The 15,808-nt window shown below is 47.7% G+C and overlaps 1 protein-coding gene across 6 annotated transcripts in view; it reads right to left on the bottom strand.

The window, feature by feature from the left end:
* Nucleotides 1–15,808, bottom strand: part of ALPK1 (alpha kinase 1) — a 59,820-nt gene that overhangs the window by 24,914 nt on the left and 19,098 nt on the right. For 5 of the 6 annotated variants that reach the window (XM_030479925.1, XM_030479927.1, XM_030479928.1 and 2 more), the window contains one exon: nucleotides 5,692–5,846. In XM_030479925.1, coding sequence (XP_030335785.1) covers nucleotides 5,692–5,846 — 155 coding nt within the window. Of the gene's footprint in view, nucleotides 1–4,375; nucleotides 4,460–5,691; nucleotides 5,847–15,808 lie in introns of those variants that run through there. The other variant, XM_030479929.1, reaches the window with a different exon arrangement.

Raw genomic sequence — 15,808 nt, 5'->3', positions numbered from 1 at the left:
CCTTGCAGGATGGACAGAACCTCCCACAGCCCATCAGTATGAAGCTGAGATGGCATCATCCCTCATCAAGCTGCTCTTGGCATGTAACTCAGCGCTGGATAATGAAGGGAGTGCACGTACTCATGGGGACAAGTGAGAGAACCATCTGTGTGATGAAATGGAGCTGTCTCAGGAGGGAGAAGAGCAGCAGTCAGCGCAGGGTTCTGCTGCTGTCCTTGCCCAAAACTGCAGCAACAGTCATTTTGTGGCCCTGATTTGTCCTGCTGTGCTCTAGCTCCAGACTATTTTCAAACCATTGTGGTAATTCCCTGTGGTACATTAAAATACTATGTTGAAGGGGAAAGTTAACACTTAATAATAGCTGAGTGCCAGTGACAGAACCCCCTCAAGAAGGTGTCATCAAGACCATTATAAGCAGCTAAAAATCCAGGAGTCTCTTTCCTAAATCTGTGTCCTCAAACCGTCAATCCATAGTTCAATTTGGAAGGAAAACACAACATAGCAATCTCAGTAATACAACATTCACAGTCTTTTCCAGGGAGTGAATACTCCACAAGTAGCTGCATCTGAGAAGAGGCAATCCTACCTATGAGCAAAGCGAACTGGCAGGTACCCAGGATTGGGCTTCCCACTCTTTTACTTGGTGCTCCCCAGGAATTCTGCAGCAGTTTTCCCACATAGACAGGGCAAGACTAAGTGCTCTGCAGCATTGCACACTGGCACCACCAGGGCAGTCACCCTGCATCTGATTTCTGACACTTCTCATTTACAAAGCATTAGGGATTGTGCAGTGTAGGGCAGCCTGGGATGCCACGGATTCCCTCGCGGGCTGAATTCAACTCACAACCATGGCTGTCCCTTACATTACTTTCTGGTTTCACTGGGATCACCCAAGAAAAGCTCTTAGGAGGCAGGTAGCAAAACATCAGCCTGCACAACCAAGATCCCAGGGCTAGGATCTAGGGCTTTAATTCTACTGTTACCACATCAACAGTTAGAAGGAGGAGAAAACTAAATTCTCAGCCCCCTCTTTAGTTCTTCTCAAAAGCTCACTGCTCTGAAGTGCCACGCACACCCGTAAAGGTAGTTAGGGCATGTCCCTCAGAATGGTTTCCCTAATGGCAATCCATCAGCAAGTAATTAGCTGTACCTACCCCAGCAGATACTGCTCCATGTCTGAATGCCTGGATGCAGGAACTATTGATACTTATGATAAAAATGAAGTCCCACATTGTTACAATGGGTTTGCAAACGAGCTCTGATCTCACAAAAAAAAAAAAAGTTAAAATATTAATGTGGCATCAATCATCCCACAAGAGAACTACTTGTGTGCATACAGTTGTCCTCCAATGAAACCCATCCCAGGGTTTGTGGGATCAAAGCATGTGTACACGGGCATGTTGCCCTCTATTGGCTGGTCACTGAGTGTTAAGGCTCCTTCTAATCCTTGGGATAGAGAAGATCTGCAGGAAGGGTAACCCCTGGCAGCCTCCCTTTTGGATCTGCAGCCCCAGCCGGAACCCCACAGTGCACGTGGTATTTAGAGAGAAAAAGTAATCCCTCCTTATTCCTACTTGTCAGCAAGGATGCTGTCACAATTCTGATTTTGCTTTGATTTGCTGAAAACAAAAATCCCAGTGCTCTCCAGTTTTTGCTTTGGATACAGATGTTGGTGTCGCCCTTCAAGCATAGATTCCCACCAAAGCGGTGTTCAGGTGGAGCTGGAGGCTGCAGGATGGGTGCAGTTTGCTGACAGGGAGGCTCTCTTAAAACCTGCTAGGAAAACACGGACAACAGCGTGCTGAGTTTGTTGAAGTGTGTGTGTGGGCTTTGTATTGGTTGGTGAATCTCTGGCAGGAAAAAGAAAGGGAAAAAACCCAACGCATAACCCCCCCCCCCCAAAAGAACCAAAAAAACCCACCACCCTCTATAAGATGCAAACATTTTGTAAAACCAGAAGTGCTGGTTTGCTTCAAGGGTTACAGTAAATCTGTCACCTTAAAATCCCTAGGGAGGCTCAGTCACTTCATGTAGTGGAGATACAGGGGCAAAACCCCCAGAAGAGTGTGCCTACGTTGCCAAACGTGCCCTGAGCCCTGCTCTAGCAGCAGCATGGCCCCCATTGAACCCAGGCTGCACTGAGACAGCGCTAAGGAAAGCCTGGCTTGCCACTACCCTGTTCCCCAAGCTGGTTTTGCTACATTTTCCCACTGCTCCAGCAAGCAGGAGCAAGGAGCATCCCACAGCAAAAGGGAAGAAGAGCACTGGAAAAGGCTGCAGGTGCAGGTGATGTGTCCAATGGGTATCCCACTTCTTAAAGTGCAACACTAAGGCAAACCCTTGAAGGCAAAGCCTAATCCGCTTACCCACTGTGCTGGTCTCATGGAGCTTTTCAGCCTACTCCCAGAGTAAAACATCCTCATGGTGAGCGTGGGTAGCCAGCTCTGCCTCCGTGGAACACCACCAGTGTGTTATGGTAATGAAGTGCCTTTCATTCATGGATCTCAAAGCACTTTTTAAATGTAATGAATTACGGTTTAGGAGCTTATTCAAAGCATGGCAAATTAAAATAAACAGAGATGGAAAATTTTAAAGGGTTTTTTCTGAACAATAAATCCACAAAGACTTTTTTTCTTTTTTTTTTTTTTCCTCCAGGGAATTAAATTATCCTTCTGTGGCTCATGCCAAAGAAGAAAAAAGTTGCTCACACTTTTATCTTTCCTCATCACACTGTAATCACTTCTCTTCAGCCTCATTTCCCCACCAGCTCTTTATTCAGAGAACTGAAGCAGCCTTTGCTCTGCCTTGAAATTTTATTAAAATAAAAAAAGGGGAGGGAGGAGGAATGGATGAAGGGGAAAAAAAATCCCTTTTCCTGACTGATACTAATAATACAGGTCAAAATGTCAGTCTATCTACAATTAAATGGAAAACAAAAAAGGTTTTCCCTTTTTCCCATGGTACAATGGCACTGGAATATAAATTACCAATGAAGATGAAATAATACTTCAAAGCACATGGGGAAAGGCAGCACAACGTTTACAAAGTATTTTCAACCTCAGGATGAAACATTGGAGACAACGGTAACCCACGGACTTCAGGGGGTGTCACTGAATAGTCTAAAACTAGCATGCAGTAGGATTTTAGGTCCCTATAGTCTATGACCCCATGATATGCTTTGTTTAACAAGGGCAGCTGCAGTTATCAACAGATGTTTCAGCAATAAATAATTGGTATCATCTCAGAAAAGATCCATCTACCTGGGGAGAGGGCATAATGCTGCAAACGCTGCTTCACTATTACAGCCACATTAATCTCCCATCTAGCCAGGTCTCTCAGGGAGTTTACTGCAGGTGTTTGTCCTGGGAGAGAGCAGACAAATGCTCCCAAGTTAGAGAGCCACGCAGGGGTTGTAAAGGAGGTCAGCCTCTACCATAAATTTCTGTCTAAGGCCACACACACCAAAGAGAGAAAGAAAATAAATACCCAAGAAGCAGCCACTCCCCACCCTCCCCAGGCAAACCCAGGATCCCTGCAATACGGGATGCTGGCAAGGCGGTGCTGGGGCTGACACTTCCCAACCCTGTGCTTGGATTTTTCTGAGCTTCTCCTTGCTCAGCACTACTCAAAATCACTGTCATCCTCAAATTTGCTGGCCTTATTTGCAAGGGCTGTCTCTGAAGCAGGTGAAATCTCCCAGCCACTTTGGAGTTAACAGCAGTTTTGCAGCAAGGGTTCCTTGCCCTAAACCCCAGATTTTCAGGCTGCACTGCCCCTTCCCACAAGGAATGGAACATGGCTTCAGTCATGCATCACGATAAGTTAAAAAACCCCAACACTCCATCTTTACTTTATGTCTGTCCTGCCAAAGGGATACTCATTAGCCTAGATACTACATTTACCGTTGAAAAGGGAGTCCTAAAGGAGCTGACAAGAAAGCTGGAGAGGGACTTTTAACAAGGTCAGGTAGTGACAGGACAAGGGGGAATGGCTTTAAACTGACAGAGGGGACATTTAGATTAGATGTAAGGAAGAAGTTCTTCCCTGTGAGGGTGCTGAGGCGCTGGCACAGGGTGCCCAGAGAAGCTGTGGCTGCCCCATCCCTGGCAGTGTTCAAGGCCAGGTTGGACACAGGGGCTTGGAGCAACCTGCTCTAGTGGAAGGTGTCCCTGCCCATGGCAGGGGCTTGGAACTGGATGAGCTTTAAGGTTCCTTCCAACCCAAACCACGCTGTGATTCTCTGAAAATCAAAAAAGCAAGAAACAATCCACATTTCTTGCTGCTTTCTCATCTTTAAGCTCAAACTCATCATCTTGCAGGATGGGATCCCCAAGCACCTGCAATTCCTTACACAGTCAAGTATCCTTTTACTCACAGGACAAGCCACGTTAAATTCTTGCCTTTCCTTCCTATGTTCTGGGCAGCTTTGGTCCTCAAAGGGGTCCTGTCAAGTAATTTTCTTGGGAAAAAAAAAAAGAATGTCATGAGTTGTGCAAGCCCTACTAAAGGAAGTAATCCTCATTGCCTCCTAGCAGTGCTGAATTAAACAAGGCACAGCATTCTTTTCAAAAGCTAAGATTTTGTAAAAACTGTATATAAACATTTGGCATTTTTGTTTTATTATAATGCCAGTTCTTCAGGGAAGAGGTAAACATGACGTTAGTGGAAACAGAAATAGAACTGCCCTGTGAAACCAGAAGAACAGACAAAGCAAGTGCCAAACTAGCATGGGATAAGCATGAAAGTGAGCAGAAACAGCATAAATGCAACCAAAGTCATCACTGCATGTTTCAGTGAATGAGGTTGTTGTTCTGCAAGGTGTTCAATGCATGGACAATCCCTATATACCCCCAGAATCGCTTCTACACAAGGCAAAGCCAGTACCATCTGCTCTGCAGTGTCTTTGGCATTATTATCTAGGCTCTTCTTCTTGCACAGGTTTAGCCAAACACCTGGACACACTCAAAACTTTTATCACTCAAATCCATTTTATCTTCCCTGCAGTGGGAACCAGCAGAGGTACCAGCAAGACCTCAAACCAACAGCCTTATGTGGCGTTGCACACCATCCACATAGCCAACAGACCAGAAGCCTAACCCCGAGGCAGAGCACCCACTGATCTCACAACCTTAGCTTGGTTGCAGTGGCAGAAAGGACAGAACCTTCCTTCCCTTGGGAGATGCAGTGGTGACATGGAGATGAGCTGACTCACGAGGAGGAGGACACCCTGGTTCACACATGTTGCTTCACAGTGTTCTAGTGTTCACAAACCATGCAGATGAGGTCCTCAGCGACATGGTTTAGTGGAGATCTTGGCAGTGCTGGGGTCATGGTTGGACTTAATGATCTTAAAGGTCTTTTCCAACCCAGTTGATTCTATGATCCTATAGCAACTTTAATTAAAAAAAAAAAAAAAAAAGGAAACTGTATGTAGCTTCTGGGTCCCTCTCTTGTCTGAGGACAAAACCCAATAGAAGTCACACCTCTATTTTGGCTCTTTGGCCTTTGTGAGCAGCCCATCTCAACACAGCCTCTCTTACCTCTGCTTGCCAAGCAGTTCCTCACCTGCTGCTGCCACTGTGCATAAAACCAAGTCCTTGAACACAGAGGTGATATTACCTACGAGGGCTCTGTGTACCCCCAAGTACCTCAGCAGGACATTTCACACAACAGATGTGTTGATCTTCATACCAGCATATCCGGGATCCTCGCACCTATCAGATCTTGCAGGTTTGTTTTGTCCTCTGGGCCAAGGTCTTGTTTGTATTGCCACTTCTCCGGCACAAAGGGCCACTTCATTTCCTTTGCCTCCTCCAGAAGGGTCCTCAAGTCCTCGGGAAGCAAAGCTGAAAAGGTCAAAGAGCAGGTAAAGATATTGCAGCTATCTTACGACAGAGCACCTATCCTGCAGAAAGCATTCCTCCCCTCCTTCTTGTACCTTCTCTCTTAGCTCTTTTCACCAGCCTCAGGAGAAGAGAAGGGGAGCTGCCTGTCAGTTTCCCTTGGCTGCTCTGCCCTGCAGGTAAATGGGAGCCATCAGCCATTAAAAAGGCTTTTAGCAGGAAGTCACACTAGCTGGTGGCTGGCTGGGCGTGAAGAGCTGCTCCCAGAGGGACAGAACACAACCTGTTCCCATGTGTGAGGACAGGACTCCTGGCAGAGCAAATGAGGACAACAGCACAGAAGACCTGTCACCCTTGCTCAGGGCTTGCTGGTGACAGTGGCAGAGTCAGAACTGGGAGATAAAACTGGACCATATAAAGCAATTAATCAAAGATCTAAAGGGATGTAACGAAAAACAAGCAGATGTTCCTGAGAATAATTATTTGGCTGATCATTTTTTTGACTGATCAGACAAAAAAAAAAGTTGTTGGCCAGAGTTACTCAACCTCCTCTCAAAGCCATAGCTGTAGGGTGCAGGATATATTTTCCCTCAGCACAAGACAGCTCCCTGCTAAGGCAAGAAAAAATGGTTTAAGCCACATGCCTGGGAACCTCTCTGTTAACAGGGCAGTGCCCACGGATGCATAGCAGATACCAGCTGAATCCTTACAATCACTGAATCAACCAGGTTGGAAAAGACCTGTAAGATCATCAAGTCCAACCGTTCCCCCAGCACTGCCAAGGCCACCACTAAACCATGGCACTGAGGGCCTCATCTGCATGGTTTGTGAACACTTCCAGGGATGGTGATTCCAAAGCTGAAGACTTGCTATGAGATGCCCTGTTTGAAGCTGATGCATCTTCTTAGACAAGTAACTCGCTAGCTGAGGAGATGGCCTGAGCTTCTGCGTTTCTCTTGCAGTTTGCCACAGAAGTTAAAAAGAAGAGGAGAAAGTGCCCTCTGTCAAAACCAAGCCCTACCCAAAGCACAGCTTCCCTCCCACCTGGAAAGGCCAAGCACAAAGGAATCAAAAGACAGATTTTGGGAGGTTTGGGCTGAAGGCAAAGTGTTCCGATGAATGTCCATCCAGTGACGTGCCAGAGCTCACAAGGCAAAGTGCAGTTTGACTCCTATGCCCAGCTCCCTCCCCTCGCCTCTCGCATTGCCATCAATTCTGGCTGGATCTCCAACCTGACCCAACTAAGGATGTAACTGTTAGTAGGAGCACACAGCTAGAGATCTGGGCTTGGGTTTGTCCCCTCCTTTCAGCTGCAGCCCACATTTTAATTTCCCTTGAAAGAGGGGTGAAGCTGCAGCCTGAGTGTGCTGTGTTGTGCTAACCACTTGGCTGGGCACACTCTCTGGCCAATAAAAGTGGATTAAGAAGGATTATTGACCAGATGGGGTTAATGGTGATCATCAGCTGCAGATCTAGCCCCTTCTGGCCATTAATCCCCAGGAAAAAACCTGCTCAGAGACCATCATTGCTTTAACGAGGCAATGAAATAAATGTATTGCTACATATTTCTTAATCAATTGTTTGTGGAGGATTGTAGAAAATGCACTACATTTCACCCTCATATTACAGTGCATTCATTGGTATGTTTTTCCTAAGAAAAAGGGGGAAATTGCATATTTAGAGCCCTTTTTCCAGAAAGTCACCTTTACAAAGATACCACTTTTTCCAACATACATTTTGTCACTTGTTGCAGCAGCTCTGAACATGCTTCCCACTACAGATCCCAGCTTCACGTGCAACCATGTTTCCCTGCCCTTCTGAAGCAGTGTCTGAAGGGGCTCAGCCTTCCACACTGTGTGGCCAAGTAGCAGATCTAGAGGGGAGAGGTCATGCGCCCACCCTCACGCCTCTCACTGCAAGATCAGCGCAGGAGCAGGGTACCCATCTCATCACAACAAACACAAAATGATGGACAGAGGGGTTTATCCCAAAATCTTTCCCAAAGGAAGACGGCGGGGCCTGAAGGCGGTCACAACAAACACGTTTACCCATATGATCCCATAGGACTGACATTCTGGGGAGGGATCAATATGCAGAAAGACAAATAGGATGCTTATAGAGCAGGCCTTCTCCTTCTCTACTTTCTTCTGTCTTTTCCACATGAAGTTACTTGAATAACACTAAACCAGGTAAAAATAATAGTGTCAGCAGCTATGGAAATAATCAGTGGGATAACGTGGATGTTGGTATGCTCTCTAAAGCATGAAGGTATTACTGCTGTCCTCTTGTTCGTATTTTCCATGTTAATCAAACCTTAACCCCCCTCCTACCTGCTGTACTAAAGAGCAAAGAATCTGGCCAAATTCCTTAATATGGAACTTTGAAGGGGCATCCTCAGCAGTCGCTACTGCCAAACTGGTTAGAAAAGGAAACCAGGGTAATATTTTCACCAGGATTTGGCAATCCAGGAGCCTTCAGTCATCTTTGGGGTTGGACATGTGTGTAAGCCCAGCAGGATACTGCTTCCAGCCTTGCTGCTAGGTCTAGTTGTCGCCCCTTGGAAACAAGCATGATTAGTGTGTTCATGGCAATAAAACGATGCTGTATCACAAGAGCATCCACCAGAACCACACCAACCAGTGGCGACCTCGTGTGAACAGCTAAAATCCAACTCCCAGGACAAGAGTTTACTCTTGTAACCGATAGCTGTTCTCATCGCAGGCGATATAAATTCATTCAGTAGCGATAAATTAATGTCCTGGGTTCAGCTATAGCAGTCATTTTTCTCCTTCTTAGTAGCTGGTGCAGTGTTGTGTTTTTTAACTTTCAGCCTGGGAACAACACTGATAACACCGATGTTTTTGGTTGTTGCTAACACCGAGTTACCGGCTGGGCTTAAACCACAACAGTTCTTTGTGGTGCCCAACGTGGGGCACGAAGGGTTGAGATAACGACAGATCTGACCAGAGTGTATCTAATCATATTTGTGATAAGCATTCATTGTTACTACTCGTCACAATGGTGATTATTTGGCTCTCAGACTTGTTGCGCTTGATCTCAGAGTTTCAGCATGTTGTACCTTACTTACAGCCACTATTTGCTGTTTTAGCGTTTATCGGCTGGGGGGCCTGGGCTAAGGTTCTTGTTTCACTGTACTTCATGGTAATGACTTGTAATACAATAGACTCATTGATCATGAAACTGGTCTGGTTTGTGCTTCCAGCGTGGCCATCACCTCTATACTTTGGGAGGTATATAATGAAATATTTTAGCAATTGCATATCTTTTTTTTCTCCTCGCGGGGTCAACTTACGAAGGAGGCATTCCCTTACACCCCCCCATTCCCCCACCAGCCTATTTGCAACAGCAGTTGAGAGTTCTGAAGGTTTTGGATGGCCTTTGAATACCCTTGAAACCTGCCTGCTGATTGTGCTGGGGATCAGCATGTTGGCACACATACGGAGTGTGTTTTACCCACGGCCATCCTGCCCTGGGAACATCCTATTTCGTCTGATCTCGAAAGTTAAGCAGTATCGGGTTCAAATCTGGTCTAGGGTTAGACGACGATATAGGAGGACCACCAAGAGATTTTCCCTGAGGCTGGACAGTCATGAGTGGCAGGGTGTGTGGGATAGTATGGGCAAGTATCTAGGCCAGTGGGCCCCTCCAGTGCTTTGGAACTTCACCACTGAACAAGTGCAACATCCCGAAAAACTAGTAAAACACTTAAACGAGGTGTGCTGTCGTCCTGGTTATACCAGAGAGGGACAACTCGCTGCAACGTGCTGGGGCTTGGCCTACACCTACAGAGCCCTGCTCAACACTATCCAGCACCTTCAAAGGGAAAAAAATGTCTCTGGATCTGATGGCAAAGCAACAGACAACGCAGCTATGCCAACTACAAGCACAGCAGCTACTCAGACCCTGACCACAACAGACAACGCAGCTACTCCAAGCACAGCAGCTACACCAACCCCAGTGACAAGCACAACAGCTACTCAAACCCCGGCAACAGACATTGCAGCCACTCCAATCCTAGTGACAGACACTGCAGTCACTCCAACCACAGTGACAAACACTGCAGCTAAACCAAATGGCTAGTTTGTGACAACGCCTGTTGCCCCTGTAAGCAAAAGCAAACGAGAGGCACAAAGAGCAACCCGCGAAGCGAAGAAAGATGAAGACCCAATGCCATTACTACACGGAACAGCATCTGAACAAGAGTTACTACTACGTGGATCAGAGGAAGAGGAAGAAGAAGAAGAGGTCACTTCTCAACCCCGGACCTCAACCGAGCTACGGAATATGTGAAAAGATTTCACCCGTCTTCCAGGGGAGCACATTGTCACCTGGTTGCTCCGGTGCTGGGACAATGGGGCCGACGGTCATGAACTAGAAGGTAGGGAAGCCAAGCAGCTGGGATCACTTGCTAAGGAAGGAGGAATTGACAAAGCGATTGCAAGAGAGAAGCGAGCCCTCAGTCTTTGGAGGCGGCTCCTGGCAGCTGTGAAGGAAAGGTTTCCCTACAAAGACGATATTACAAGTCACTCAGCCAACTGGACCATGATAGAGAAAGGCATCCAGTCCCTGAGGGAATCAGCCATTATAGAGATGATCTATCGTAGGCCGGATGCCAGGAACACATCCGTAGATCCAGATGAAGTCGAATGTACACGACCCATGTGGCGGAAACTTACATGGAGTGCGCCATCATCATATGCCCACACATTGGCATCAATGACCTGGAATGACGGAGTATCACCAACAGTGGGTTTCCTGATTCGTCAACTCCGAGAGTTCGAAGACAATCTCACCCCTTCCATCATTTCAGCTGTGGAAAAACTGTCCCAGGAGTTCAAACAATTGAGAGACGATTTATCCGATCTATCCAGCTCTCCACGCGTACCAACCCATGTCTCAGCTATTAACAGAAGGCGCCCTACTGCTCGAGAAAGAAAATATAGGAGGTACACGCCACGGGCCACCCTATGGTTTTACCTGCGGGATCACGGAGAAGACATGAGAAAGTGGGATGGAAAACCTACCTCAGCTCTGGAGCAACGGGTGCATGTGAACTGAAGAGGAGAACAATGGTCAAGGATGATCCTCCCAGGAAAGCTGCTGCTCCAGTCTCTGGCGAGCAGTTTCCCAGATGGAGCGAAAGAGCTGATTTTACTCCAGCTCCTGTGATAAGGAATACTAATCCCTTTCTACAAGACAGAAGTGGAGAATTTTGTGATCACTATTAGAGGGGCCCTGCCTCCAGCCAGGTGGAGGAGAGGGATAATCGGGTTTACTGGACTGTGTGGATCAGATGGCCTGGCACATCAAGTCCCACAGAAGCATAAGGCTCTAGTAGATACCGGTGCACAGTGTACTCTGATGCCATCAAGGTATCAAGGGGTGAAACCCATTTATATTTCTGGAGTGACAGGAGGATCCCAAGCGTTAACTATGCTGGAAGCTGAAATCAGCCTGACTGGGAGGAAGTGGCAAAAGCACCCCATTGTGACTGGTCCAGGGGCTCCATGCATCCTTGGCATAGACTATCTCAGGAGAGGGTATTTCAAAGACCCAAAAGGGTATAGATGGGCTTTTGGTATCGCTGCCTTGGAGACAGAGGAAATTAAGCAGCTGTCCACCTTGCCCGGTCTCTCAGAGGATCCTTCTGTTGCGGGGTTGCTGAAGGTCGAAGAACAACAAGTGCCAATTGCAACCACAACAGTGCACCGGCGGCAATATCGCACCAACCGAGACTCCTTGATTCCCATCCATAAGCTGATCCGCAGACTGGAGAGCCAAGGAGTGATCAGCAGGACCCGCTCACCCTTTAATAGCCCCATATGGCCAGTGCAAAAGTCTAATGGAGAGTGGAGAGTAACAGTAGACTATCGTGGCCTGAACGAAGTCACACCACCATTGAGTGCTGCCATCCCGGACATGCTAGAACTTCAATATGAAGTGGAGTCAAAGGCAGCCAAGTGGTATGCCACAATTGATATTGCCAATGCATTTTTCTCAATCCCTTTGGCAGCAGAATGCAGGTCACAGTTTGCTTTCACTTGGAGGGGCGTCCAGTACACTTGGAACCGACTGCCCCAGGGGTGGAAACACAGCCCTACCATCTGCCATGGATTGATCCAGACTGCACTGGAACAGGGGCAAGCTCCAGAACACCTGCAATACATTGATGACATCATTGTGTGGGGTGATAGCGGAAGAAGTTTTTGAGAAAGGGAGGAAGATAATCCAAATCCTGCTGAAGGCCGGTTTTGCCATAAAACGGAATAAGGTCAAGGGACCTGCACAGGAGATTCAATTTTGGGGAATAAAATGGCAAGATGGACGTCGCCAGATCCCCATAGACGTGATCAACAAGATAACAGCAATGTCTCCACCAACTAACAAGAAAGAAACACAAGCTTTCTTAGGTGTTGTGGGGTTCTGGAGAATTCACATCCCAAATTACAGTCTGATTGTAAGACCTCTCTACCATGTGACCCGGAAGAAGAATGATTTCAAATGGGGCCCTGAGCAACAACAAGCCTTTGAACAAATAAATGAGAAATAGTTCATGCAGTAGCCCTTGGACCAGTCCAGACGGGACCAGATGTGAAGAACGTGCTCTATACCGCAGCTGAGGAGAATGGTCCTACCTGGAGCCTCTGGCAGAAAGCTCCAGGGGAGACTCAAGGCCGACCCCTTGGCTTCTGGAGTCGGGGATACAAAGGATCTGAGGCCAGCTATACTCCCACTGAAAAAGAGATACTGGCAGCCTATGAAGGGGCTCAAGCTGCCTCAGAAGTGATCGGAACTGAAGCGCAGCTCCTCCTGGCACCCCGGTTGCCTGTGCTGGGCTGGATGTTCAAAGGCAGGGTCTCCTCTACACATCATGCAACTGATGCTACATGGAGTAAGTGGGCCACACTAATTACACAACGAGCTCGAATAGGAAATCCCAGCTGTCCAGGAATTCTAGAAGTCATCATGGACTGGCCAGAGGGCAAAGATTTTGGGATGTCACCAGAAGAGGAGGTGACGTGTGCTGAAGAGGCCCCACCATGTAATGAACTGTCAGAGAGTGAAAAGCAATATGCCTTGTTTACTGATGGGTCCTGCCGTATTGTGGGAAAGCATCGGAGATGGAAGGCAGCTGTGTGGAGTCCCCTGCGACAAGTTGCAGAAACTGCTGAAGGAGAGGGTGAATCGAGTCAGTTTGCAGAGGCCATCCAGCTGGCCTTGGACATTGCTGAACGAGAAAAATGGCCAGTACTTTCTCTCTATACTGACTCATGGGTGGTGGCAAATGCCCTGTGGGGGTGGTTGCAGCAATGGAAGCAGAGCAACTGGCATCGCAGAAGTAAACCCATCTGGGCTGCTGCATTGTGGCAAGATATCGCTGCTCGGATGCAGAACCTGGTGGTGAAGGTGCGCCACGTAGATGCTCATGTACCCAAGAGTCGGGCCACTGAGGAACACCACAACAACCAGCAAGTGGATAAAGCTGCTAAGATTAAAGTGGCTCAGATGGACTTGGATTGGCAACATAAGGGTGAATTATTTTTAGCCCGGTGGGCCCATGACACCTCAGGCCATCAAGGCAGAGATGCAACACATAGATGGGCTCGTGATCGAGGGGTAGACTTAACGATGGACACTATTGCCCAGGTTATTCATGAATGTGAAACATGTGCTGCAATTAAGCAAGCCAAGCGGTTAAAGCCTCTCTGGTATGGAGGACGATGGCTGAAGTACAAGTATGGGGAGGCCTGGCAGATTGACTATATCACACTCCCACCAACCCGCCAGGGCAAGCGCTATGTGCTTACCATGGTGGAAGCAACCACCGGCTGGCTGGAAACATACGCTGTGTCCCACGCCACTGCCCGGAACACTATCCTGGGCCTTGAGAAACAAGTCTTGTGGCGACACGGCACCCCAGAGAGAATTGAGTCAGACAATGGGACTCATTTCCGGAACAACCTCATAGACACTTGGGCCAAAGAGCATGGCATTGAGTGGGTATATCACATCCCCTACCATGCACCAGCCTCTGGGAAAATCGAACGGTACAATGGGCTGTTAAAAACTACACTGAGAGCAATGGGTGGTGGGACTTTCAAACACTGGGATACACATTTACCAAAAGCCACCTGGCTGGTCAACACTAGGGGATCTGCCAAGAGGGCTGGCCCAGCCCAATCAGAACTTTTATGTACTGTAGAGGGGGATAAAGTTCCTGTGGTGCACATAAAGAATTTGTTGGGGAAGATAGTCTGGGTTATTCCTGCTTCAGGCAAAGGCAAACCCACTCGTGGGGTTGCTTTTGCTCAGGGACCTGGGTATACTTGGTAGGTAATGTGGGAAGATGGGGAAGTCCGATGTGCACCACAAGGGGATTTAATTTTGGGGGAAAACAGCCAATGAACTCAATTGTACGCTGTTGCCTGCTCTAGAACACTTTTATAACCCACCAGCTAGATATCTCCAGGTCGCCAGCAACTGACCCTGACTTCCCTCCGATCATCACCTCAACAAAGAATGAATTTTGAGGAAACCAGACCAGCTCAGCAGTGACCAGATGAGTTTGGCGGTGTCATCAGCAGGCAACAACCCAACACTACACACCGTCCTTCCTGCCCTGAAAGACTATTACAAGAGATGGAGCCTGACATCATGGACTGGATGAGTTCAGCAATTTTATAGGGATTGGTCCATGGACTAGGGAATGATATCTTTCTCTCTGTGTGTGGGTGTGGGTGTATATATATGTGTATATATGGGACAGGGGCGATGGTGTGTTGAGAGATGTGGGATCTGAGCATGACGTGAATGGTATGGAATAAGGGGTGGATACTGTCCTGGGTTCAGCTATAGCAGTCATTTTTCTCCTGCTTAGTAGCTGGTGCAGTGCTGTGTTTCTTAACTTTCAGCCTGGGAACAACGCTGATAACACCGATGTTTTTAGTTATTGCTAAGTAATGTTTATTCCAACCAAGGACTTTCTCAGTCTCATGCTTTGCCAGGGAGGAGGGGAAGCCGGGAGGAAGCAGAGACAGGACACCTGACCCAAACTGGCCAAAGGGGTATTCCATACCACAGCATGTCATGCCCAGTATATAAACCGGGGTGAGTTACCCAGAAGGCCCAGATCACTGCTCGGGTCGGGCTGGGTATCGGTCGGCGGGTGGTGAGCAATTGTATCCTCTCCCCTTGTTATTTCACTAATCATTATTATCATTGGTGATAGCAGTAGTGGTTTTGTATTATACCTTAGTTGCGGGACTGCTCTTATCTCAACCCGTGGGAGTTACATTCCTTCGATTCTCCTCCCCATCCCTCCAGGAGTGGGGGAAGGAAGAAGGGGGGGAGTGAACGAGTGGCTGCGTGGTTCCGAGTTACCGGCTGGGCTCAAACCACAACAATTAATTAACGAAGGTTGTGCTGGTGCAGAAGTGGATTGGACTGATTTCTAGCCTAAAAAGAAAGAAAAAAGTTATCCAGACCCACCTAAAATCCATTCTTCCCCCTCAGCTAAAGCAAGATAAGGATGCACTCCTCCTCTCCCTTCTGCCCCCCATTTTTATGTCTTTGGCTCTCAGTTCCTCCTTCCAGAGAAGGAGAAAACCGGAGTGAACAAAGGAGGAGAGAGGGGCCAAGAAACCCCTCACCTCTGTGCTGGGAGGGTCCCCCTGAAGCCTTCCCCAGGCAGAGAGCCCCAGCAGTTATTGATGTCGCTGTCACCACCCCGCTGCTGGGTATTTTTCTTTCAGCTGATGGGAACATGGTCCTTGGAAAAGCCGGAGCATCACTTCAGGCTCTGATTGCCCATTTCCTGAAGCAGTTTACCTGAAGGACCATGGCTAATCGAGTGATTATAAGGGTGCTGATTTACCTTATCTGGAACTAAACTGATTATTTCTTATACTTTGTGGTATTTAATAGGAGAAAAGGAGGGAGGAGGA

This window comes from Strigops habroptila, chromosome 3 (assembly GCF_004027225.2).
Source record: "Strigops habroptila isolate Jane chromosome 3, bStrHab1.2.pri, whole genome shotgun sequence".
Lineage (NCBI taxonomy): Eukaryota > Metazoa > Chordata > Aves > Psittaciformes > Psittacidae > Strigops > Strigops habroptila.
Note: the sequence above shows the minus strand (reverse complement) of the source record. Positions and strands in the feature narration are given on the sequence as shown.